This window comes from Coregonus lavaretus (assembly GCF_964263955.1).
Source record: "Coregonus lavaretus genome assembly, chromosome: 19".
Classification (NCBI taxonomy): Eukaryota; Metazoa; Chordata; class Actinopteri; order Salmoniformes; family Salmonidae; genus Coregonus; species Coregonus lavaretus.
This window is the reverse complement of record NC_140006.1, coordinates 13,500,956-13,527,030: the sequence shown is the minus strand read 5'-3', so window position 1 is coordinate 13,527,030 and position 26,075 is coordinate 13,500,956. Positions and strand designations below refer to the sequence as shown.

Here is a 26,075-nt window from a genome sequence, read left to right as displayed (position 1 = left end):
GTCAGGAGTGAGTTAGGGGTCAGAGGTCAGGGGGTGAGGTCGGGGGTACAGGTGAGCATGCGGACAACATCCAATCAGAACTCTTCTAAGACCTGCAGCGTACGACAGGGAACCAAAATCAATATGGCCGCCACCGCCGCGACGCTGGACATGAACATGATGGACCTGGGCTGGTCTGACGACGACAGTGACTAGGAGAACACACAAACACTATTTTGTTTCTGTTATGTCATTTTCTTTTTTAATTGAAGCCAAACGTATACACGCCCCTGTGTGTGAGGACTGTAGGGGATAATAGTGAAGAATTATGAGCAGTGTGGATTTCCTCCTGCTAACTGTCATGTTGTTCTGGGCCCGGTTTCCCAAAAGCATCCTAAGGCTAAGTTCATCCATAAAGTTCTAACAATGAACTTAGCCTTCGGATGCTTTTGGGAAACCGGGCCCTAGTCTATTGAAGCTTTTAAAGTGACATGTAACTGATGTGCCATATTAACAAGTGTTACATAGACCATAGAGCACTTGAACACCACTCCTTTTTAGATGCTAGGACTAGGTAAAGGGTACCATCCAATGTTTTCTGCTTTTAGATTTGTACACTTGTTAGACGATACAGTTGATTTGTTAAAAATAATAAGCTTTGAAGTAATGGGTTCTTACTGTGATCAAATGTGTGAAACTATTTTGCAGCTTGTACTGTATTGTTTTTCAATACATTCAGAAAAATACAGATATATTCATACTAATTCATATGAAAAAACTTAATATAGCTTTATACATTTTCATATAGCTTTCAGGTGCTAAAACAGTACTATACAAATTCCGTTTATATTTCAATAGCAGCATGAAACCTGGTTTGAGGGATATGTAGTAAAACATGCGTATTTTACATAAAATAACTTTTCTCACACTTAGCAACATAATGCAGAAAATACACACCCTACGAATAACTAAAGAAAAAACTACCTTGCCTCTTTCCAACCTCAAAAAAGCCATTTTTAACCAACAGTCTTGTAGAGCATCAGGCCCCTCATCCTTCTCCACCTTCACCTCATTTCTCTCACAAGCAGAGTTCCTACCCTGACAGCTCACACACTGAGCAGCAGTGCCACCCCAGCCAGTACCCACTTGGCTGGTCTCTCTCTGGTCTTGAGGCTGAAGGTCCAGACATAAGTGGTTCCTCTCAGCTTGGTCTTGTACAGGGGACACTCATAGATGTTACGCGTCTCCTGTCTGTCGTTAGGTACGGCTCGGACTGAGATGACTGGCATGGAGGGGGTTAACTCCTTCAGACGAGCCTCAGTGATCACCCCACCCTGAGTGTCCCATCTTGCACCTATGGGACAAAGAGGGGAAAATTAAGATAAATGAACTAGGATGTATGTGTTCATGAGAAGGAGAGGAGTGTATACCTTCCATGTATAGTCCGTATATGTATGCTCCCTCTCTGGCAGGCTGGTTGAACTCTTCCTTAAATGTCTTAGTCACATCCACAGTCAGGTTCATCTTATCTAACGGCCACTCATTCTTACGAGCCAGAGACTGCATCACCGCTGGAGGGAGAGAGGGTAGTTGAGCAAATCATTCCACTGAACAGAGAATACCAAGAGGCAACTGACAGTTACAACATAAGTTGGTTGGGTATGTTGTTTGTAAGTGTGTAGGGGGATGTGCGTGTATGTTACCTGTTAAGAAGGACTGTGGGTTAAAGAGTCCAGACAGCCAGACGACGGTGGGCAGAGCCAGGTCCTGTGTCCAGCTGTCCAGCTCTCTACAGCGCAGCAACACGTCATTATATCTGGTAAACACACACACACATAGCAACACATCATCTTAAGTACACGTTGGGACAGTGGGAGAGTACACACAGTGACTCACCACTGGGCCAGGCTGTAAGTGGAGGGGTAGGCCAGTTTGGTCCAGGTGTCTGGGACGTTATCAAAGAACAGAGCTGACTGGATCTGCTCCATCTCTGAGGAGATAGCCAGCTCACCCTGGAAGGAGAAAAAAACATCACTGTTATGAGAGACAACTACCAATTCACCCTTATGTCATCTATCAGTCCTAGTCTAATTTCCCAACTGACCCCTAGCCCCTAACCCACCTTCAGCCCCAGGTCCAGCTCCTTGAGTGAGCGTCGTATCTCGTCGATGATTGTGTTCATACGTTCACACTCCTGGAAGCAGACCAGGATGTATGGTGATCTCTCAGCAGTCTTAGACGTGATGTCTGACATGTTGTACTCTTCTGGAAGCTTCTCCAACACCTCGTCTAGGATGGTCTTCACCTGCAGGGAGGATGAGGGATGAGTGTGTGTGGGTCCGCTGTATGTGTGTGTCTGCTATGAGTGTGTCTGTTATGAATATGCCTGGTGTGTGTGTGTGTGTGTGTCTCTCACACACACCTTCTCCTCTACGGTCTGTGAAGCCCCCTCTCCCATCACAGAATCAGGTGACTGCAGCTCCAGCAGTGTGTGGAAAAGGTTATCAGAGGTCACCGTCAGAAACTCTATCTCTGCGTTGGGGTGTAGTCCATAATGCACCGGGCTCTCGTGGGGCAGCATCTCATCTACATAACCATGGTAACCCTGGTAGTCCAGGTTGGAGGGAACCACAAAGCCCGGAGCCAGAGCCAACTTCCTGTCAAACTGGTGGGAAACAGGATGGAAAGGGTGTAGGTTTATTGTTAACACTATCATCACAATCGTAACACACACACACACCTGGTTGGGCTGCATATATTCCTCCAGGTAGGTTCTACAGAGTCTTCTGTCCCAGTCGTCTGTGATGTGACCTCCATACATGATCTCTCCAAACAGATAGCGCAAGTCCTCCCACGGCACCTAAACATGCGCAAGCACACACACGCACACACAAAATACATGAACAATGACTCATCATCATCATCAATATAAACATCATCAATCATCAATACAGTCATGATCATCACCATCCTGATCACTATAACACGGTAAACAGTGACCTGTGAGTTGGCCTCCAGGTAGTTGCAGAGCACGTTGACAGAGATGGTGAGGTCTCCAGTGTTAAAGGGGTATTTCCTGTTCCAACCCTGAGGACCGAACTTACGCCTCTCAGCCACACAGGCATGAAAATAACACAGAGAGAACAGGATAGTCTTAAACTCCTGCTCTCTACTGCACTGATCCAATATGTCCTACAGAGAGATAGACAGAGAGAGAGAGAGAGAGAGAGAGCGAGAGAGAGAGAGCGAGGGTGGTTGTGGAAGGAGTTTGTGAGATATTGATAATATACAGTTGAAGTCGGAAGTTTACATACACTTAGGTTGGAGACATTAAAACTAGTTTTTCAACCACTCCCATTTCCTTTTAACAATGTGCATGACACAAGTAATTTTTCCAACAATTGTTTACAGACAGATTATTTCACTTATAATTCACTGTATCACAATTCCAGTGGGTCAGAAGTTTACATATACTAAGTTGACTGTGCCTTTAAACAGCTTGGAAAATTCCAGAAAATGATGTCATGGCTTTAGAAGCTTCTGATAGGCTAATTGACATCATTTGAGTCAATTGGAGGTGTACCTGTTGATGTATTTCAAGGCCTACCTTCAAACTCAGTGCCTATTTGCTTGACATCGTGGGAAAATCAAAGGAAATCAGCCAAGACCTCAGAATAAAAATTATAGACCTCCACAAGTCTGGTTCATCCTTGGGAGCAATTTCCAAATGCCTAAAGGTGCCACGTTCATCTGTACAAACAATAGTACGCAAGTATAAACACCATGGGACCACGCAGCTGTCATACCGCTCAGGAAGAAGACGCGTTTTGTCTCCTAGAGATGAATGTACTTTGGTGCGAAAAGTGCAAATCAATCCCAGAACAACAGCAAAGGACCTTGTGAAGATGCTGGAGGAAACAGGTACAAAAGTATCTATATCCACAGTAAAACGAGTCCTATATCGACATAACCTTAAAGGCCGCGCAGCAAGGAAGAAGCCACTGCTCCAAAACCGCCATAAAAAACCCAGACTATGGTTTGCAACTGCACATGGGGACAAAGATTGTACTTTTTGAGAAATGTCCTCTGGTCTGATGAAACAAAAATAGAACTGTTTGGCCATAATGACCATCGTTATGTTTGGAGGAAAAAGGGGGACCTTGCAAGCCGAAGAACACCATCCCAATCGTGAAGCACGGAGGTGGCAGCATCATGCTGTGGGGGTGTTTTGCTGCAGGAGGGACTGGTGCACTTCACAAAATAGATGGCATCATGAGGAAGGAAAATTATGTGGATATATTGAAGCAACATCTCAAGACATCAGTCAGGAAGTTAAAGTTTGGTCACAAATGAGTCTTCCAAATGGACAATGACCCCAAGCGTACTTACAAAGTTGTGGCAAAATGGCTTAAGGACAACAAAGTCAAGGTATTGGAGTGGCCATCACAAAGCCCTGACATCAATCCTATAGAAAATGTGTGGGCAAAACTGAAAAAGCGTGTGCGAGCAAGGAGGCCTACAAACCTGACTCAGTTACACCAGCTCTGTCAGGAGGAATGGGCCAAAATTCACCCAACTTATTGTGGGAAGCATGTGGAAGGCTACCCGAAATGTTTGACCCAAATTAAACAATTTAAAGGCAATGCTACCAAATACTAATTGAGTGTATGTAAACTTCTGACCCACTGGGAATGTGATGAAAGAAATAAAAGCTGAAATAAATCATTCTCTCTACAATTATTCTGACATTCTTAAAATAAAGTGGTGATCCTAACTGACCTAAAACAGGGAATTTTTACTAGGATTAAATGTCAGGAATTGTGAAAAACTTAGTTTAAATGTATTTGGCTAAGGTGTATGTAAACTTCCGACTTCAACTGTATTAGGACAGCAGTTAGGGATGGGGAGGTACTTGAATATTCAAACCGAGCTTAGGCTAGAATTGGATCAACTGTTGTAAGTATTTCGATTCTTAACACATTCTTGCACACAAGGATATACCATGATATATATATACACAGTTCCAGTCAAAAGTTTGGACACACCTACTCATTCCAGGGTTTTTCTTTATTTTTACTATTTTCTACATTGTAGAATAATAGTGAAGACATCAAAACTATGAAATAACACATATGGAATCATGTAGTAACCAAAAAAGTGTTATAAAATATATTTTGATTTGTTTATTTGAGATTCTTCAAAGAAACCACCCTTTGCCTTGACAGCTTTGCACACTCTTGGCATTCTCTCAATCAGCTTCATGGGGTAGTCATCTGGAATGCATTTCAATTAACAGCTGTGCCTTCTTAAAAGTTAATTTGTGGAATTTCTTCCCTTCTTAATGTGTTTGAGCCAATCAGTTGTGTTGTGACAAGGTAGGGGTGGTATACAGAAGATAGCCCTATTTGATAAAAGACCAAGTCCATATTATGGCAAGAACAGCTCAAATAATCAAAGAGAAATGACAGTCCATCATTAATTTAAGACATGAAGGTCAGTCAATACGGAAAACTTCAACAACTTTGAAAGTTTCTTCAAGTGCAGTCGCAAAAACCATCAAGTGCTATGATGAAACTGGCTCTCATGAGGACTGCCACAGGAATGGAAGACCCAGAGTTACCTCTGCTGCAGAGGATAAGTTAAATAGAGTTACCAGCCTCAGAAATTGCAGACCAAATAAATGCTTCACAGAGTTCAAGTAACAGACACATCTCAACATCAACTGTTCAGAGGAGACTGTGTGAATCAGGCCTTCGTGGTCGATTTGCTGCAAAGAAAGCACTACTAAAGGACACCAATAATTAGAAGAGACTTGCTTGGGCAAAGAAACACGAGCAGTGGACATTAGACCGATGGAAATGTGTCCTTTGGTCTGGAGTCCAAATTGGAGATGTATGGTTCCAACTGCCGTGTCTTTGTGAGACGTGGTGTGGGTGAACGGATGATCTCCGCATGTGTATTTCCCACCGTAAAGCATGTAGGAGGAGGTGTTATGGTGTGGGGGTGCTTTGCTGGTGACACTGTCTGTGATTTATTTAGAATTCAAGGCACACTTAACCAGCATGGCTACCGCAACATTCTGCAGCGATACACCATCCCATCTGGTTTGGGCTTAGTGGAACTATAATTTGTTTTTCAACAGGACAATGAACCAACACACCTCCAGCCTGTGGAAGGACTATTTTACCACGAATGAGAGTGCTGCATCAGATGAACTTGCCTCCACAATCCCCCGACCTCAACCCAATTGAGATGGTTTGGGATGAGTCGGACCACAGAGTGAAGGAAAAGCAGCCAACAGGTGCTCAGCATATGTGGGAACTCCTTCAAGACTGTTGGAAAAGCATTCTAGGTGAAGCCAGTAGTGTGCAAAGCTGTCATCAAGGCAACTGATTTTTTAATGTTTTAATTTCACCTTTATTTAACCAGGTAAGCCAGTTGAGAACAAGTTCTCATTTACAACTGCCACCTGGCCAAGATAAAGCAAAGCAGTGCAATAAAAACAACAACACAGAGTTACATATGGGGTAAAACAAAACATAAAGTCAAAAATACTACAGAAAATATATACAGTGTGTGCAAATGTAGAAAGTTATGGAGGTAAGGCAATAAATAGGCCATAGTGCAAAATAATTACAATTAGTATTAACACTGGAATGATAGATGTACAAGAGATAATGTGCAAATAGATATACTGGGGTGTAAATTAGCAAAATAAATAACAATATGGGGATGAGGTAGTTGGGTGGGCTAATTTCAGAAGGGCTGTGTACAGGTGCAGTGATCAGTAAGGTGGTCTGACAACTGATGCTTAAAGTTAGATAAGTGTCTCCAGCTTCAGGGATTAGGATAAGCTAAGATAAGGAGGGGATTTGCCTAGAAGTGATTTATAGATGGCCTGGAGCCAGTGGGTTTGCCAACGAATATGTAGTGTGGACCAGCCAACAAGAGCATACAGGTCGCAGTGGTGGGTAGTATATGGGGCTTTGGGTGGGTGAAGAGCATGCATTTCATTTTACTTGTGTTTAAGAGCAGTTGGAGGCTACGGAAGTTGTGTTGTATGGCATTGAAGCTTGTTTGGAGGTTTGTTAACACAGTGTCCAATGAAGGGCCAGATGTATACAAAATGGTGTCCTCTGCCTAGAGGTGGATCTGAGAATCACCAGCAGCAAGAGCGGTGTTTGAAGAATCTCAAATATAAAATATATTTTTATGTGTTTAATACTTTTTTGGTTACTACATGATTCCATATGTGTTATTTCATAGTTTTGATGTCTTTACTATTATTCTACAATGTAGAAAAACCCTTGAATGAGTAGGTGTGTCCAAACCTTTAACTGGAACGGTATATCTTTTTTTATAACTTTGGAGTGTAGTTTTAGACGTTTTTATTTGAGCTACTGCTGGTTCTTATGTTGCGTTTTACACGAAAAGGCTATTTAGCCTACTTCTATAACGCATTTTAAGCTAGTCCTTCAGTCAGTCCTGACATAGAAGTAGGCCTGTATGCTCTCCACTTCAAATAGCGATTATAGGCGAGCACCTATTTGTCCCTAGGCTAAATGCTCATTATCGGAGTAGATTGCTAAAGTGAAATGACTAACGCACCCTTTAGGGGGAAGAAGAGTCTGGTGGTGAACGAGATAAGCGCGCACCTGACAGAGGTGCCAATTTAATTTGACAGACCATTGAGATCCATGCAAAACACTCGCAGATACATGTTATTCATCCATTGAGGCCAGAAATATAACGCTGTAGCGTAGCAGTCACTCAAAGATTATTTCGTTTTCAACGTATTGAGCTAGGCTATAGCAAATATGAGGCAAATTCTATCATGGCGAAAATCTGACTTTATTTATTTGTGTTATTTATTTATTTTTGCCAACATCAAACTTAATCTTTCACAAAATCGCCTCTATGACATGCCTCTTTATTACGACGGGGACACACAATTTCAGAACGCTCGATTTCAGAACCTTGGACAATTCCGATGTTCACAACCATAACAGCCTTGAACTCAAAGCACCTGGACAACCCGTCTTTACCTTTCAATTAACGAAGAAAATATTGAATTATCTTTACAATTTTTCACATATCAACTTGAAATCAGTGAGTAATATTTTTGTTTTGCTTTGAAATGTTATATTGCTCATGTTTATGAACACATAACCCTAATGTCTATGCTTAATACTCTTTGATTTAGATTATGTCCCACATGGAACCCTATTTCCTATATATTGCACTACTTTGACCAGACTCCTATAGGCCTTGGTAAAAAGCAGTGCACTATATAGGGAATAGGTTGCCATCTGGGAGACACCCATAGCTGAGCTAGATAGGCCTACTGAACTGATGCCATGCATTTCATTTTGCTAATATTGAAGCATTTTGTTTTCCACAGGCACTATAGACCAATGTCTATCTCACTCCGCGAGAAGGCAGTCCACTTCAAAGATGGGCCGGACACGGTGGGCCACTTCTTTGAAGTCCAGACCCGTAAGAGCGGCAAAGACAAGACCCTGAAGCGCTACTCGCCATGGAGGCGGATTGTGAAGAAGAAGGGCTCCAAGAAGATGCAGGCCCACGAGAACACCAACCAAAACATCATCGCCCATCTGAGTAACGAGAACCTGGAGAAGTCTCAGTCCTCCTCCAACTTGTCCACCCTCACCCTGGAGAAGTCTCAATCCTGTGACAAGCTGTCCACCCAGTACCAGAGCACTCCAGCCATCGCCAACAGCTCCAACAACGTCGCCTCGTCGGTCGAGAAGGCCCCCTTGACCAACTCCAACACGGCCCCCGACACGCTCCAGACGGTGATCGTCCAGGACCTCGACACGCCCAAGAGGCCGGTGATGGTCCACGCTACAACCGGCGAGCTGCTGCGTTGCCTGGGTGAGTTCCTGTGCCGGCGCTGCTACCTGATCCAGGACATGTCTTCCATGGACCCGGAGCTGTGGCTGCGGGTGGTTGACCGTTATCTGCTGGACAACCGCTATCAGGACCAGAGCTGCATCAACCCGGCCATGGTGGTCTTCCTCTACATGCTGTGCCGCGAGGCGGTCTCCTCCGAGGTGGCCACCTTGCATGAGCTGCATGCCGTGCTGCTTACTTGCCTCTACATGACCTGCTCCTACATGGGCAACGAGATCTCCTACCCCCTGAGACCCTTCCTGGTGGAGACCTGCAGGCAGACCTTCTGGATCCGCTGCATGTCCATCACCAAGCTGATGAGTGGTAAGATGCTCCAGATGAACACAGACCCTAACTTCTTCTCCCAGATGTTTGCTGACCTGAAGAACGAGAGCCAGAAGGAGGAGAAGAAGAGCCGCCTGCTCAGCGGTGTGTACAGCACTCAGTGAGGGACCTAGGGTAGAGGGGCCAGGGGAGGGGAGGGGCCTACTATAGCCTGACATTTCAAAATGGGAGGGAGGAGGATTGGTTCAGGGAATGGGTACAGGGTGAGCTTTGATGGGAAAATATGATTTATAGATTTTAAGGGTTAATATGAGGGTTAATTTGGCTTGAAAGAGAACACAAATCGGTAGGTATGAATGTGTAGAGGACTGAGGCTGTAGCTTACTATCTACTGTACCATCTGACTGTCTGACGTGTGCACTGCCTACCACGGGAGGATTGGAGGCACACGAGTGACTGTGCTAGTGCTCACATCACACAGGCTGCAGCCTACCAGCCTACTGTTCTGACTGTGTGAGATGTGCACTTTCTACCACGGGAGGGAAGGAGGCACCCTTGTGTGAGTGGGCTAGTGCTCAGATCATGGTTGAACAGACAAGCTGCAACCCTGCCGCTTTAGACTGTGAAGTGAACACCCATGTTCCCCCACAGCAAGCACAGGACTGGACAGTTCTGGGGGACAGGGGTTCGTTTGAGGACCATTGGTTCTGATGAACTTGAACGAACAGTGTGACTGTTTTGGAATAAAATGCTATATATATTCTCTTAAACATCCAGTGTTGTGTCCTTATTATTTTACAATTGATATTTTCCATGTCATTTTGAGATCTTGGTGGAGATAATACTTTACCAGTGGTGGAAAAAGTACCCAATTCAGTAAAACTTGAGTAAAAGTAAAGAAAATGACTCAAGTAAAAGTGAAAGTCACCCAGTAAAATACTACTTCAGTAAAAGTCTAAAAGTATCTGGTTTTAAATGTACTTAAGTATCAAAAGTGAAAGCAAAGGCTATATATCAAATTCCTTATATTATGCTAATTGCCTTTATTTTTATTTATTTATGGGAATCCAGGGACACAGTTCAACAATCTTTTACAAACCAGATCAGAGGCAGTAGGGATGCATTTTTCTTAATAAGTACATGAATTTGACCGTTTTGCTGTCCTGCCTGAGCATTAGAAATGTAACGAGCACATATTTTATTTCAGAATGTAGTCAAGTAGAAGTAAAAGTTGTAAAAAATATAAAAACTCAAGTAAAGTACAGATACCTCAAAGTAGTACTTCAAAGTATTTTTACTTAGTTACTTTACACCACTGTACTTTACTAATGATTAGTAAATGTTTTATAAGGGTCTATATTAAACATCTAATAAATTATCCAATAATTCATTTGAAAGTTTATAAATAACTATGTATAGCTTACTAACATTTGCAAATGTAGAAACAGCAATTAGTAAATAGTGAGAACTGTTTATAATAGCCTTATAAATGATCTATTACTGGACATTATTATAAAGTGTGAATCAAACATTTGATGAGATTATTTTGAACAATAATTTCAATTGCCCATCCCTAACACCAGTGGACAGACAGACATTAATACACACATTCCTGTACCTGGTCGAAGTTGTCCAGAGCAGCATGAAGGTTGGCATGCATGCCAGTGGGAGGCTCGTTGGTGATCTTGATGGCATTCTCCAGGATGCCCTGAGTGAGGAGAGGAGAACAAACACACTTTTAAATTAGGAAAACACACCGTGTTATTATAAATGCATGTGTGTGTATGTGTGTGTGTGTGTACCTGAGGGATGATGTGCTCCTGTGGTGTGGGGGCAGGCTCAGCACTCATAAACACTCTGTAGTCCTGGTGACTGCCCTCACAGCAGCGTTCCAGAAGCTTCTCCAACGACCCCAGCCAGCGAGCCACCAGGTGGATATTCTGACAGAGATGAATGAATGAATGAATGAATGGATGAATGGATGAATGGATGAATGGATGAATGGATGAATGGATGGATGGATGAACAAATGTAAGCGCGAACAAACTAATAAATTGATTAATGAAACAATGAATGGATGGAAGGATGGATGGATGCAATGATGAATGAATGAATTATGTTTTATGTACAGTATATAGCAGGATAGCCATACCTGTAAAATGACCCAGTGTCCCTGCTTAGCAGCCATCTCCATGGCGACCTCAGCCACAGCCTCCTGACCCTGACCCAAAGACACATTGTGGAGTTTCCCCAGGTCTATGGTGAACCCCAACTTCCTGCCTGTTACCATGGAAACAATATATTATCAGTGTGTGTGTGTGTCATATTCATGCAGATTTACAGTGATCTTTACATTACAAAATTAGTTGTCTTAGTGTTACCCAGTGACTCCACGTCTTTAAGAGGGTCTACTCCAGGAGACAGGATGAAGAATACAGGCGAGGCAGGTCCACTCTCTCTGAAGGACTTAGCAAACTCTGTCTTCCTCCCCTCTGTATACTTCACCCCCAACTTCTCCTTCACAAAGTTCCTACAGACAGAAAGAGAGTGCGCGAGATCGAGGGGAGGGTATGTGGAGGGAGATTGATCGTCATTATAATTTGCCAGAGACATATAAAAGATGGGGATGGAGGGAGAGAAGAGGAGAGGGAGAGAAGAGGAGAGGGAGAGAAGACTGAGACTGTGGGAGGAGAGATTGATGGAGAGGTCCAATGTCACCCCTGTGAGTAGCCTACATATTTGCCGGGTTTCAAAGACCATGATGCTTCATTCATAAACATTTTCTATTTGTTTTACAACCTTATTTGAGATTTAGATATTAGAAACAGTCATGTTGTATGGTGTCAAAGCCCAGCATCCCTAGAGTAACAACACATTTATAGTGTGGTTAATGATGACATCTGGGTTGTGTTCAACTGCCCCCCCCCATCTCTTTCTCTCTTTCAGTTCTTCTCCCCCATAGCATCAGGCATCAGCTCGGAGTCGTTCTTCCGTTCTCAGTCTCAGGAGTCCAACAGCGCCAAGATATCCTGCCTTATCAGAACCCTCAGCAACGGAGAGAGGGAGAGGGGGATGGAGGGAGGGATAGACAGGGGGATAGGTGGGTTCCAGTCCATGATTAGGGGCTTCTCAAGCAGTCTTGGGGAGGCGGATGGGGATGGAGGGATAGAGGTAACCTGGGGGGAGAGAGAGAAGGAGAGGGGGACGGAGGGAGGGATAGAAGGGGGTCGGCTGGAGCTAGGGGAAGGGGGGAGGCTACAAATCATGCTAAAGGGGTTCCAGGGTGGGATTGGAGAGGTAGATGGGGAGACAGAGAGGGAGGAGAGGGGATGGGGGGAGACTGGGAGACAAGAGGGATGGAGGGAGGTAACGAAGGAGGAGAGGGTGGTGGAGGGGGGGAGTGTGGAGGGAGGGAGGATGCAGTCAATGTTTAGGGAGCTGAGTGGGGGGAGTATGGTTGGGTTTGGGGATATGCTCTCTCTGGATGATATTGGGGGGATAGAGAGGATAGGGGACATGGATATGAATATGAACATGGGAGTGAGTTAGGGGTCAGAGGTCAGGGGGTGAGGTCGGGGGTACAGGTGAGCATGCGGACAACATCCAATCAGAACTCTTCTAAGACCAGCAGCGTACGACAGGGAACCAAAATCAATATGGCCGCCACCGCCGCGACGCTGGACATGAACATGATGGACGAGGGCTGGTCTGACGACGACAGTGACTAGGAGAACACACAAACACTATTTTGTTTCTGTTATGTCATTTTCTTTTTTAATTGAAGCCAAACGTATACACGCCCCTGTGTGTGAGGACTGTAGGGGATAATAGTGAAGAATTATGAGCAGTGTGGATTTCCTCCTGCTAACTGTCATGTTGTTCTGGGCCCGGTTTCCCAAAAGCATCCTAAGGCTAAGTTCATCCATAAAGTTCTAACAATGAACTTAGCCTTAGGATGCTTTTGGGAAACCGGGCCCTAGTCTATTGAAGCTTTTAAAGTGACATGTAACTGATGTGCCATATTAACAAGTGTTACATAGACCATAGAGCACTTGAACACCACTCCTTTTTAGATGCTAGGACTAGGTAAAGGGTACCATCCAATGTTTTCTGCTTTTAGATTTGTACATTTGTTAGACGATACAGTTGATTTGTTAAAAATAATAAGCTTTGAAGTAATGGGTTCTTACTGTGATCAAATGTGTGAAACTATTTTGCAGCTTGTACTGTATTGTTTTTCAATACATTCAGAAAAATACAGATATATTCATACTAATTCATATGAAAAAACTTAATATAGCTTTATACATTTTCATATAGCTTTCAGGTGCTAAAACAGTACTATACAAATTCCTTTTACATTTCAATAGCAGCATGAAACCTGGTTTGAGGGATATGTAGTAAAACATGCGTATTTTACATAAAATAACTTTTCTCACACTTAGCAACATAATGCAGAAAATACACACCCTACGAATAACTAAAGAAAAAACTACCTTGCCTCTTTCCAACCTCAAAAAAGCCATTTTTAACCAACAGTCTTGTAGAGCATCAGGCCCCTCATCCTTCTCCACCTTCACCTCATTTATCTCACAAGCAGAGTTCCTACCCTGACAGCTCACACACTGAGCAGCAGTGCCACCCCAGCCAGTACCCACTTGGCTGGTCTCTCTCTGGTCTTGAGGCTGAAGGTCCAGACATAAGTGGTTCCTCTCAGCTTGGTCTTGTACAGGGGACACTCATAGATGTTACGCGTCTCCTGTCTGTCGTTAGGTACGGCTCGGACTGAGATGACTGGCATGGAGGGGGTTAACTCCTTCAGACGAGCCTCAGTGATCACCCCACCCTGAGTGTCCCATCTTGCACCTATGGGACAAAGAGGGAAAAATGAAGATAAATGAACTAGGATGTATGTGTTCATGAGAAGGAGAGGAGTGTATACCTTCCATGTATAGTCCGTATACGTATGCTCCCTCTCTGGCAGGCTGGTTGAACTCTTCCTTAAATTTCTTAGTCACATCCACAGTCAGGTTCATCTTATCTAACGGCCACTCATTCTTACGAGCCAGAGACTGCATCACCGCTGGAGGGAGAGAGGGTAGTTGAGCAAATAATTCCACTGAATAGAGAATACCAAGAGGCAACTGACAGTTACAACATAAGTCGGTTGGGTATGTTGTTTGTAAGTGTGTAGGGGGATGTTCGTGTATGTTACCTGTTAAGAAGGACTGTGGGTTAAAGAGTCCAGACAGCCAGACGACGGTGGGCAGAGCCAGGTCCTGTGTCCAGCTGTCCAGCTCTCTACAGCGCAGCAACACGTCATTATACCTGGTAAACACACACACACACATAGCAACTAATCATCTTAAGTACACGTTGGGACAGTGGGAGAGTACACACAGTGACTCACCACTGGGCCAGGCTGTAAGTGGAGGGGTAGGCCAGTTTGGTCCAGGTGTCTGGGACGTTATCAAAGAACAGAGCTGACTGGATCTGCTCCATCTCTGAGGAGATAGCCAGCTCACCCTGGAAGGAGAAAAAAACATCACTGTTATGAGAGACAACTACCAATTCACCCTTATGTCATCTATCAGTCCTAGTCTAATTTCCCAGCTGACCCCTAGCCCCTAACCCACCTTCAGCCCCAGGTCCAGCTCCTTGAGTGAGCGTCGTATCTCGTCGATGAGCGTGTTCATACGTTCACACTCCTGGAAGCAGACCAGGATGTATGGTGATCTCTCAGTAGTCTTAGACGTGATGTCTGACATGTTGTACTCTTCTGGAAGCTTCTCCAACACCTCATCTAGGATGGTCTTCACCTGCAGGGAGGATGAGGGATGAGTGTGTGTGGGTCCGCTGTATGTGTGTGTCTGCTATGAGTGTGTCTGTTATGAATATGCCTGGTGTGTGTGTGTGTGTGTGTCTCTCACACACACCTTCTCCTCTACGGTCTGTGAAGCCCCCTCTCCCATCACAGAATCAGGTGACTGCAGCTCCAGCAGTGTGTGGAAAAGGTTATCAGAGGTCACCGTCAGAAACTCTATCTCTGCGTTGGGGTGTAGTCCATAATGCACCGGGCTCTCGTGGGGCAGCATCTCATCTACATAACCATGGTAACCCTGGTAGTCCAGGTTGGAGGGAACCACAAAGCCCGGAGCCAGAGCCAACTTCCTGTCAAACTGGTGGGAAACAGGATGGAAAGGGTGTAGGTTTATTGTTAACACTTTCATCACAATCGTAACACACACACACACCTGGTTGGGCTGCATATATTCCTCCAGGTAGGTTCTACAGAATCTTCTGTCCCAGTCGTCTGTGATGTGACCTCCATACATGATCTCTCCAAACAGATAGCGCAAGTCCTCCCACGGCACCTAAACATGCGCAAGCACACACACGCACACACAAAATACATGAACAATGACTCATCATCATCATCAATATAAACATCATCAATCATCAATACAGTCATGATCATCACCATCCTGATCACTATAACACGGTAAACAGTGACCTGTGAGTTGGCCTCCAGGTAGTTGCAGAGCACGTTGACAGAGATGGTGAGGTCTCCAGTGTTAAAGGGGTATTTCCTGTTCCAACCCTGAGGACCGAACTTACGCCTCTCAGCCACACAGGCATGAAAATAACACAGAGAGAACAGGATGGTCTTAAACTCCTGCTCTCTACTGCACTGATCCAATATGTCCTACAGAGAGATAGACAGAGAGATAGAGAGAGAGAGCGAGAGAGAGAGAGCGAGGGTGGTTGTGGAAGGAGTTTGTGAGATATTGATAATATACAGTTGAAGTCGGAAGTTTACATACACTTAGGTTGGAGACATTAAAACTAGTTTTTCAACCACTCCCATTTCCTTTTAACAATGTGCATGACACAAGTAATTTTTCCAACAATTGTTTACAGACAGATTATTTCACTTATAATTCACTGTATCACAATTCCAGTGGGTCAGAAGTTTACATATACTAAGTTGACTGTGCCTTTAAACAGCTTGGAAAATTCCAGAAAATGATGTCATGGCTTTAGAAGCTTCTGATAGGCTAATTGACATCATTTGAGTCAATTGGAGGTGTACCTGTTGATGTATTTCAAGGCCTACCTTCAAACTCAGTGCCTATTTGCTTGACATCGTGGGAAAATCAAAGGAAATCAGCCAAGACCTCAGAATAAAAATTATAGACCTCCACAAGTCTGGTTCATCCTTGGGAGCAATTTCCAAATGCCTAAAGGTGCCACGTTCATCTGTACAAACAATAGTACGCAAGTATAAACACCATGGGACCACGCAGCTGTCATACCGCTCAGGAAGAAGACGCGTTATGTCTCCTAGAGATGAATGTACTTTGGTGCGAAAAGTGCAAATCAATCCCAGAACAACAGCAAAGGACCTTGTGAAGATGCTGGAGGAAACAGGTACAAAAGTATCTATATCCACAGTAAAACGAGTCCTATATCGACATAACCTTAAAGGCCGCGCAGCAAGGAAGAAGCCACTGCTCCAAAACCGCCATAAAAAACCCAGACTATGGTTTGCAACTGCACATGGGGACAAAGATTGTACTTTTTGAGAAATGTCCTCTGGTCTGATGAAACAAAAATAGAACTGTTTGGCCATAATGACCATCGTTATGTTTGGAGGAAAAAGGGGGACCTTGCAAGCCGAAGAACACCATCCCAACCGTGAAGCACGGAGGTGGCAGCATCATGCTGTGGGGGTGCTTTGCTGCAGGAGGGACTGGTGCACTTCACAAAATAGATGGCATCATGCATGAGGAAGGAAAATTATGTGGATATATTGAAGCAACATCTCAAGACATCAGTCAGGAAGTTAAAGTTTGGTCACAAATGAGTCTTCCAAATGGACAATGACCCCAAGCGTACTTACAAAGTTGTGGCAAAATGGCTTAAGGACAACAAAGTCAAGGTATTGGAGTGGCCATCACAAAGCCCTGACATCAATCCTATAGAAAATGTGTGGGCACAACTGAAAAAGCGTGTGCGAGCAAGGAGGCCTACAAACCTGACTCAGTTACACCAGCTCTGTCAGGAGGAATGGGCCAAAATTCACCCAACTTATTGTGGGAAGCATGTGGAAGGCTACCCGAAATGTTTGACCCAAATTAAACAATTTAAAGGCAATGCTACCAAATACTAATTGAGTGTATGTAAACTTCTGACCCACTGGGAATGTGATGAAAGAAATAAAAGCTGAAATAAATCATTCTCTCTACAATTATTCTGACATTCTTAAAATAAAGTGGTGATCCTAACTGACCTAAAACAGGGAATTTTTACTAGGATTAAATGTCAGGAATTGTGAAAAACTTAGTTTAAATGTATTTGGCTAAGGTGTATGTAAACTTCCGACTTCAACTGTATTAGGACAGCAGTTAGGGATGGGGAGGTACTTGAATATTCAAACCGAGCTTAGGCTAGAATTGGATCAACTGTTGTAAGTATTTCGATTCTTAACACATTCTTGCACACAAGGATATACCATATATATACACAGTTCCAGTCAAAGGTTTGGACACACCTACTCATTCCAGGGTTTTTCTTTATTTTTACTATTTTCTACATTGTAGAATAATAGTGAAGACATCAAAACTATGAAATAACACATATGGAATCATGTAGTAACCAAAAAAGTGTTATAAAATATATTTTGATTTGTTTATTTGAGATTCTTCAAAGAAACCACCCTTTGCCTTGACAGCTTTGCACACTCTTGGCATTCTCTCAATCAGCTTCATGGGGTAGTCATCTGGAATGCATTTCAATTAACAGCTGTGCCTTCTTAAAAGTTAATTTGTGGAATTTCTTCCCTTCTTAATGTGTTTGAGCCAATCAGTTGTGTTGTGACAAGGTAGGGGTGGTATACAGAAGATAGCCCTATTTGATAAAAGACCAAGTCCATATTATGGCAAGAACAGCTCAAATAATCAAAGAGAAATGACAGTCCATCATTACTTTAAGACATGAAGGTCAGTCAATACGGAAAACTTCAACAACTTTGAAAGTTTCTTCAAGTGCAGTCGCAAAAACCATCAAGTGCTATGATGAAACTGGCTCTCTTGAGGACTGCCACAGGAATGGAAGACCCAGAGTTACCTCTGCTGCAGAGGATAAGTTAAATAGAGTTACCAGCCTCAGAAATTGCAGACCAAATAAATGCTTCACAGAGTTCAAGTAACAGACACATCTCAACATCAACTGTTCAGAGGAGACTGTGTGAATCAGGCCTTCGTGGTCGATTTGCTGCAAAGAAAGCACTACTAAAGGACACCAATAATTAGAAGAGACTTGCTTGGGCAAAGAAACACGAGCAGTGGACATTAGACCGATGGAAATGTGTCCTTTGGTCTGGAGTCCAAATTGGAGATGTATGGTTCCAACTGCCGTGTCTTTGTGAGACGTGGTGTGGGTGAACGGATGATCTCCGCATGTGTATTTCCCACCGTAAAGCATGTAGGAGGAGGTGTTATGGTGTGGGGGTGCTTTGCTGGTGACACTGTCTGTGATTTATTTAGAATTCAAGGCACACTTAACCAGCATGGCTACCGCAACATTCTGCAGCGATACACCATCCCATCTGGTTTGGGCTTAGTGGAACTATAATTTGTTTTTCAACAGGACAATGAACCAACACACCTCCAGCCTGTGGAAGGACTATTTTACCACGAATGAGAGTGCTGCATCAGATGACCTTGCCTCCACAATCCCCCGACCTCAACCCAATTGAGATGGTTTGGGATGAGTCGGACCACAGAGTGAAGGAAAAGCAGCCAACAGGTGCTCAGCATATGTGGGAACTCCTTCAAGACTGTTGGAAAAGCATTCTAGGTGAAGCCAGTAGTGTGCAAAGCTGTCATCAAGGCAACTGATTTTTTAATGTTTTAATTTCACCTTTATTTAACCAGGTAAGCCAGTTGAGAACAAGTTCTCATTTACAACTGCCACCTGGCCAAGATAAAGCAAAGCAGTGCAATAAAAACAACAACACAGAGTTACATATGGGGTAAAACAAAACATAAAGTCAAAAATACTACAGAAAATATATACAGTGTGTGCAAATGTAGAAAGTTATGGAGGTAAGGCAATAAATAGGCCATAGTGCAAAATAATTACAATTAGTATTAACACTGGAATGATAGATGTACAAGAGATAATGTGCAAATAGAGATACTGGGGTGTAAATTAGCAAAATAAATAACAATATGGGGATGAGGTAGTTGGGTGGGCTAATTTCAGAAGGGCTGTGTACAGGTGCAGTGATCAGTAAGGTGGTCTGACAACTGATGCTTAAAGTTAGATAAGGTAGATAAGTCTCCAGCTTCAGGGATTAGGATAAGCTAAGATAAGGAGGGGATTTGCCTAGAAGTGATTTATAGATGGCCTGGAGCCAGTGGGTTTGCCAACGAATATGTAGTGTGGACCAGCCAACAAGAGCATACAGGTCGCAGTGGTGGGTAGTATATGGGACTTTGGGCGGGTGAAGAGCATGCATTTCATTTTACTTTTGTTTAAGAGCAGTTGGAGGCTACGGAAGTTGTGTTGTATGGCATTGAAGCTTGTTTGGAGGTTTGTTAACACAGTGTCCAATGAAGGGCCAGATGTATACAAAATGGTGTCCTCTGCCTAGAGGTGGATCTGAGAATCACCAGCAGCAAGAGCGGTGTTTGAAGAATCTCAAATATAAAATATATTTTTATGTGTTTAATACTTTTTTGGTTACTACATGATTCCATATGTGTTATTTCATAGTTTTGATGTCTTCACTATTATTCTACAATGTAGAAAAACCCTTGAATGAGTAGGTGTGTCCAAACCTTTAACTGGAACGGTATATCTTTTTTTATAACTTTGGAGTGTAGTTTTAGACGTTTTTATTTGAGCTACTGCTGGTTCTTATGTTGCGTTTTACACGAAAAGGCTATTTAGCCTACTTCTATAACGCATTTTAAGCTAGTCCTTCAGTCAGTCCTGACATAGAAGTAGGCCTGTATGCTCTCCACTTCAAATAGCGATTATAGGCGAGCACCTATTTGTCCCTAGGCTAAATGCTCATTATCGGAGTAGATTGCTAAAGTGAAATGACTAACGCACCCTTTAGGGGGAAGAAGAGTCTGGTGGTGAACGAGATAAGCGCGCACCTGACAGAGGTGCCAATTTAATTTGACAGACCATTGAGATCCATGCAAAACACTCGCAGATACATGTTATTCATCCATTGAGGCCAGAAATATAACGCTGTAGCGTAGCAGTCACTCAAAGATTATTTCGTTTTCAACGTATTGAGCTAGGCTATAGCAAATATGAGGCAAATTCTATCATGGCGAAAATCTGACTTTATTTATTTGTGTTATTTATTTATTTTTGCCAACATCAAACTTAATCTTTCACAAAATCGCCTCTATGACATGCCTCTTTATTACGACAGGGACACACAATTTCAGAACGCTCGATTTCAGAACCTTGGACAATTCCGATGTTCACAACCATAACAGCCTTGAACTCAAAGCACCTGGACAACCCGTCTTTACCTTTCAATTAACGAAGAAAATATTGAATTATCTTTACAATTTTTCACATATCAACTTGAAATCAGTGAGTAATATTTTTGTTTTGCTTTGAAATGTTATATTGCTCATGTTTATGAACACATAACCCTAATGTCTATGCTTAATACTCTTTGATTTAGATTATGTCCCACATGGAACCCTATTTCCTATATATTGCACTACTTTGACCAGACTCCTATAGGCCTTGGTAAAAAGCAGTGCACTATATAGGGAATAGGTTGCCATCTGGGAGACACCCATAGCTGAGCTAGATAGGCCTACTGAACTGATGCCATGCATTTCATTTTGCTAATATTGAAGCATTTTGTTTTCCACAGGCACTATAGACCAATGTCTATCTCACTCCGCGAGAAGGCAGTCCACTTCAAAGATGGGCCGGACACGGTGGGCCACTTCTTTGAAGTCCAGACCCGTAAGAGCGGCAAAGACAAGACCCTGAAGCGCTACTCGCCATGGAGGCGGATTGTGAAGAAGAAGGGCTCCAAGAAGATGCAGGCCCACGAGAACACCAACCAAAACATCATCGCCCATCTGAGTAACGAGAACCTGGAGAAGTCTCAGTCCTCCTCCAACTTGTCCACCCTCACCCTGGAGAAGTCTCAATCCTGTGACAAGCTGTCCACCCAGTACCAGAGCACTCCAGCCATCGCCAACAGCTCCAACAACGTCGCCTCGTCGGTCGAGAAGGCCCCCTTGACCAACTCCAACACGGCCCCCGACACGCTCCAGACGGTGATCGTCCAGGACCTCGACACGCCCAAGAGGCCGGTGATGGTCCACGCTACAACCGGCGAGCTGCTGCGTTGCCTGGGTGAGTTCCTGTGCCGGCGCTGCTACCTGATCCAGGACATGTCTTCCATGGACCCGGAGCTGTGGCTGCGGGTGGTTGACCGTTATCTGCTGGACAACCGCTATCAGGACCAGAGCTGCATCAACCCGGCCATGGTGGTCTTCCTCTACATGCTGTGCCGCGAGGCGGTCTCCTCCGAGGTGGCCACCTTGCATGAGCTGCATGCCGTGCTGCTTACTTGCCTCTACATGACCTGCTCCTACATGGGCAACGAGATCTCCTACCCCCTGAGACCCTTCCTGGTGGAGACCTGCAGGCAGACCTTCTGGATCCGCTGCATGTCCATCACCAAGCTGATGAGTGGTAAGATGCTCCAGATGAACACAGACCCTAACTTCTTCTCCCAGATGTTTGCTGACCTGAAGAACGAGAGCCAGAAGGAGGAGAAGAAGAGCCGCCTGCTCAGCGGTGTGTACAGCACTCAGTGAGGGACCTAGGGTAGAGGGGCCAGGGGAGGGGAGGGGCCTACTATAGCCTGACATTTCAAAATGGGAAGGAGGAGGATTGGTTCAGGGAATGGGTAGAGGGTGAGCTTTGATGGGAAAATATGATTTATAGATTTTAAGGGTTAATATGAGGGTTAATTTGGCTTGAAAGAGAACACAAATCGGTAGGTATGAATGTGTAGAGGACTGAGGCTGTAGCTTACTATCTACTGTACCATCTGACTGTCTGACGTGTGCACTGCCTACCACGGGAGGATTGGAGGCACACGAGTGACTGTGCTAGTGCTCACATCACACAGGCTGCAGCCTACCAGCCTACTGTTCTGACTGTGTGAGATGTGCACTTTCTACCACGGGAGGGAAGGAGGCACCCTTGTGTGAGTGGGCTAGTGCTCAGATCATGGTTGAACAGACAAGCTGCAACCCTGCCGCTTTAGACTGTGAAGTGAACACCCATGTTCCCCCACAGCAAGCACAGGACTGGACAGTTCTGGGGGACAGGGGTTCGTTTGAGGACCATTGGTTCTGATGAACTTGAACGAACAGTGTGACTGTTTTGGAATAAAATGCTATATATATTCTCTTAAACATCCAGTGTTGTGTCCTTATTATTTTACAATTGATATTTTCCATGTCATTTTGAGATCTTGGTGGAGATAATACTTTACCAGTGGTGGAAAAAGTACCCAATTCAGTAAAACTTGAGTAAAAGTAAAGAAAATGACTCAAGTAAAAGTGAAAGTCACCCAGTAAAATACTACTTCAGTAAAAGTCTAAAAGTATCTGGTTTTAAATGTACTTAAGTATCAAAAGTGAAAGCAAAGGCTATATATCAAATTCCTTATATTATGCTAATTGCCTTTATTTTTATTTATTTATGGGAATCCAGGGACACAGTTCAACAATCTTTTACAAACCAGATCAGAGGCAGTAGGGATGCATTTTTCTTAATAAGTACATGAATTTGACCGTTTTGCTGTCCTGCCTGAGCATTAGAAATGTAACGAGCACATATTTTATTTCAGAATGTAGTCAAGTAGAAGTAAAAGTTGTAAAAAATATAAAAACTCAAGTAAAGTACAGATACCTCAAAGTAGTACTTCAAAGTATTTTTACTTAGTTACTTTACACCACTGTACTTTACTAATGATTAGTAAATGTTTTATAAGGGTCTATATTAAACATCTAATAAATTATCCAATAATTCATTTGAAAGTTTATAAATAACTATGTATAGCTTACTAACATTTGCAAATGTAGAAACAGCAATTAGTAAATAGTGAGAACTGTTTATAATAGCCTTATAAATGATCTATTACTGGACATTATTATAAAGTGTGAATCAAACATTTGATGAGATTATTTTGAACAATAATTTCAATTGCCCATCCCTAACACCAGTGGACAGACAGACATTAATACACACATTCCTGTACCTGGTCGAAGTTGTCCAGAGCAGCATGAAGGTTGGCATGCATGCCAGTGGGAGGCTCGTTGGTGATCTTGATGGCATTCTCCAGGATGCCCTGAGTGAGGAGAGGAGAACAAACACACTTTTAAATTAGGAAAACACACCGTGTTATTATAAATGCATGTGTGTGTATGTGTGTGTGTGTGTACCTGAGGGATGATGTGCTCCTGTGGTGTGGGGGCAGGCTCAGCACTCATAAACACTCTGTAGTCCTGGTGACTGCCCTCACAGCAGCGTTCCAGAAGCTTCTCCAACGACCCCAGCCAGCGAGCCACCAGGTGGATATTCTGACAGAGATGAATGAATGAATGAATGAATGGATGAATGGATGAATGGATGAATGGATGAATGGATGAATGGATGAATGGATGGATGGATGAACAAATGTAAGCGCGAACAAACTAATAAATTGATTAATGAAACAATGAATGGATGGAAGGATGGATGGATGCAATGATGAATGAATGAATTATGTTTTATGTACAGTATATAGCAGGATAGCCATACCTGTAAAATGACCCAGTGTCCCTGCTTAGCAGCCATCTCCATGGCGACCTCAGCCACAGCCTCCTGACCCTGACCCAAAGACACATTGTGGAGTTTCCCCAGGTCTATGGTGAACCCCAACTTCCTGCCTGTTACCATGGAAACAATATATTATCAGTGTGTGTGTGTGTCATATTCATGCAGATTTACAGTGATCTTTACATTACAAAATTAGTTGTCTTAGTGTTACCCAGTGACTCCACGTCTTTGAGAGGGTCTACTCCAGGAGACAGGATGAAGAATACAGGCGAGGCAGGTCCACTCTCTCTGAAGGACTTAGCAAACTCTGTCTTCCTCCCCTCTGTATACTTCACCCCCAACTTCTCCTTCACAAAGTTCCTACAGACAGAAAGAGAGTGCGCGAGAGCGAGGGGAGGGTATGTGGAGGGAGATTGATCGTCATTATAATTTGCCAGAGACATATAAAAGATGGGGATGGAGGGAGAGAAGAGGAGAGGGAGAGAAGAGGAGAGGGAGAGAAGACTGAGACTGTGGGAGGAGAGATTGATGGAGAGGTCCAATGTCACCCCTGTGAGTAGCCTACATATTTGCCGGGTTTCAAAGACCATGATGCTTCATTCATAAACATTTTCTATTTGTTTTACAACCTTATTTGAGATTTAGATATTAGAAACAGTCATGTTGTATGGTGTCAAAGCCCAGCATCCCTAGAGTAACAACACATTTATAGTGTGGTTAATGATGACATCTGGGTTGTGTTCAACTGCCCCCCCCATCTCTTTCTCTCTTTCAGTTCTTCTCCCCCATAGCATCAGGCATCAGCTCGGAGTCGTTCTTCCGTTCTCAGTCTCAGGAGTCCAACAGCGCCAAGATATCCTGCCTTATCAGAACCCTCAGCAACGGAGAGAGGGAGAGGGGGATGGAGGGAGGGATAGACAGGGGGATAGGTGGGTTCCAGTCCATGATTAGGGGCTTCTCTAGCAGTCTTGGGGAGGCGGATGGGGATGGAGGGATAGAGGTAACCTGGGGGGAGAGAGAGAAGGAGAGGGGGACGGAGGGAGGGATAGAAGGGGGTCGGCTGGAGCTAGGGGAAGGGGGGAGGCTACAAATCATGCTAAAGGGGTTCCAGGGTGGGATTGGAGAGGTAGATGGGGAGACAGAGAGGGAGGAGAGGGGATGGGGGGAGACTGGGAGACAAGAGGGATGGAGGGAGGTAACGAAGGAGGAGAGGGTGGTGGAGGGGGGGAGTGTGGAGGGAGGGAGGATGCAGTCAATGTTTAGGGAGCTGAGTGGGGGGAGTATGGTTGGGTTTGGGGATATGCTCTCTCTGGATGATATTGGGGGGATAGAGAGGATAGGGGACATGGATATGAATATGAACATGGGAGTGAGTTAGGGGTCAGAGGTCAGGGGGTGAGGTCGGGGGTACAGGTGAGCATGCGGACAACATCCAATCAGAACTCTTCTAAGACCAGCAGCGTACGACAGGGAACCAAAATCAATATGGCCGCCACCGCCGCGACGCTGGACATGAACATGATGGACGAGGGCTGGTCTGACGACGACAGTGACTAGGAGAACACACAAACACTATTTTGTTTCTGTTATGTCATTTTCTTTTTTAATTGAAGCCAAACGTATACACGCCCCTGTGTGTGAGGACTGTAGGGGATAATAGTGAAGAATTATGAGCAGTGTGGATTTCCTCCTGCTAACTGTCATGTTGTTCTGGGCCCGGTTTCCCAAAAGCATCCTAAGGCTAAGTTCATCCATAAAGTTCTAACAATGAACTTAGCCTTAGGATGCTTTTGGGAAACCGGGCCCTAGTCTATTGAAGCTTTTAAAGTGACATGTAACTGATGTGCCATATTAACAAGTGTTACATAGACCATAGAGCACTTGAACACCACTCCTTTTTAGATGCTAGGACTAGGTAAAGGGTACTGTCGTATATGATGAATGGTGGCAATTATTGCTGTCAACACAGAGTCCGTTATGCTGCATCGTGTGAGAGGCTTTTATTA

General features: G+C 43.9%; 4 protein-coding genes across 4 annotated transcripts; 2 read left to right on the top strand and 2 right to left on the bottom strand.

Moving 5' to 3' along the window:
- Positions 1 to 1,036: 1,036 nt before the first annotated feature.
- LOC311146956 (dynein axonemal heavy chain 11-like) lies at positions 1,037 to 11,790 on the bottom strand (the record flags this gene model as incomplete). Its single annotated transcript, XM_084183569.1, has 12 exons — positions 1,037 to 1,333; positions 1,410 to 1,550; positions 1,683 to 1,795; positions 1,879 to 1,991; positions 2,102 to 2,284; positions 2,402 to 2,644; positions 2,720 to 2,839; positions 2,980 to 3,171; positions 10,796 to 10,885; positions 10,980 to 11,117; positions 11,330 to 11,457; positions 11,559 to 11,790. 12 exons carry the CDS (start codon positions 11,788 to 11,790, stop codon positions 1,086 to 1,088), a joined length of 1,941 nt encoding a protein of 646 aa, XP_084039695.1. The 3' UTR covers positions 1,037 to 1,085.
- Positions 8,394 to 9,349, top strand: LOC311146462 (cyclin-dependent kinase 5 activator 1-like; the record flags this gene model as incomplete). The annotated part of the gene is made up of 1 exon (XM_084182968.1): positions 8,394 to 9,349. The coding sequence occupies one exon, from the start codon at positions 8,394 to 8,396 to the stop codon at positions 9,339 to 9,341; it is 948 nt and encodes a 315-aa protein (XP_084039094.1). The 3' UTR covers positions 9,342 to 9,349.
- Positions 11,791 to 13,793: 2,003 nt separating the features above from the next.
- LOC311146955 (dynein axonemal heavy chain 11-like) lies at positions 13,794 to 24,512 on the bottom strand (the record flags this gene model as incomplete). The annotated part of the gene is made up of 12 exons (XM_084183568.1): positions 13,794 to 14,043; positions 14,120 to 14,260; positions 14,393 to 14,505; positions 14,588 to 14,703; positions 14,814 to 14,996; positions 15,114 to 15,356; positions 15,432 to 15,551; positions 15,692 to 15,883; positions 23,510 to 23,599; positions 23,694 to 23,831; positions 24,052 to 24,179; positions 24,281 to 24,512. 12 exons carry the CDS (start codon positions 24,510 to 24,512, stop codon positions 13,796 to 13,798), a joined length of 1,944 nt encoding a protein of 647 aa, XP_084039694.1. The 3' UTR covers positions 13,794 to 13,795.
- Positions 21,108 to 22,061, top strand: LOC311146738 (cyclin-dependent kinase 5 activator 1-like; the record flags this gene model as incomplete). The annotated part of the gene is made up of 1 exon (XM_084183301.1): positions 21,108 to 22,061. The coding sequence occupies one exon, from the start codon at positions 21,108 to 21,110 to the stop codon at positions 22,053 to 22,055; it is 948 nt and encodes a 315-aa protein (XP_084039427.1). The 3' UTR covers positions 22,056 to 22,061.
- Positions 24,513 to 26,075: the final 1,563 nt, after the last annotated feature.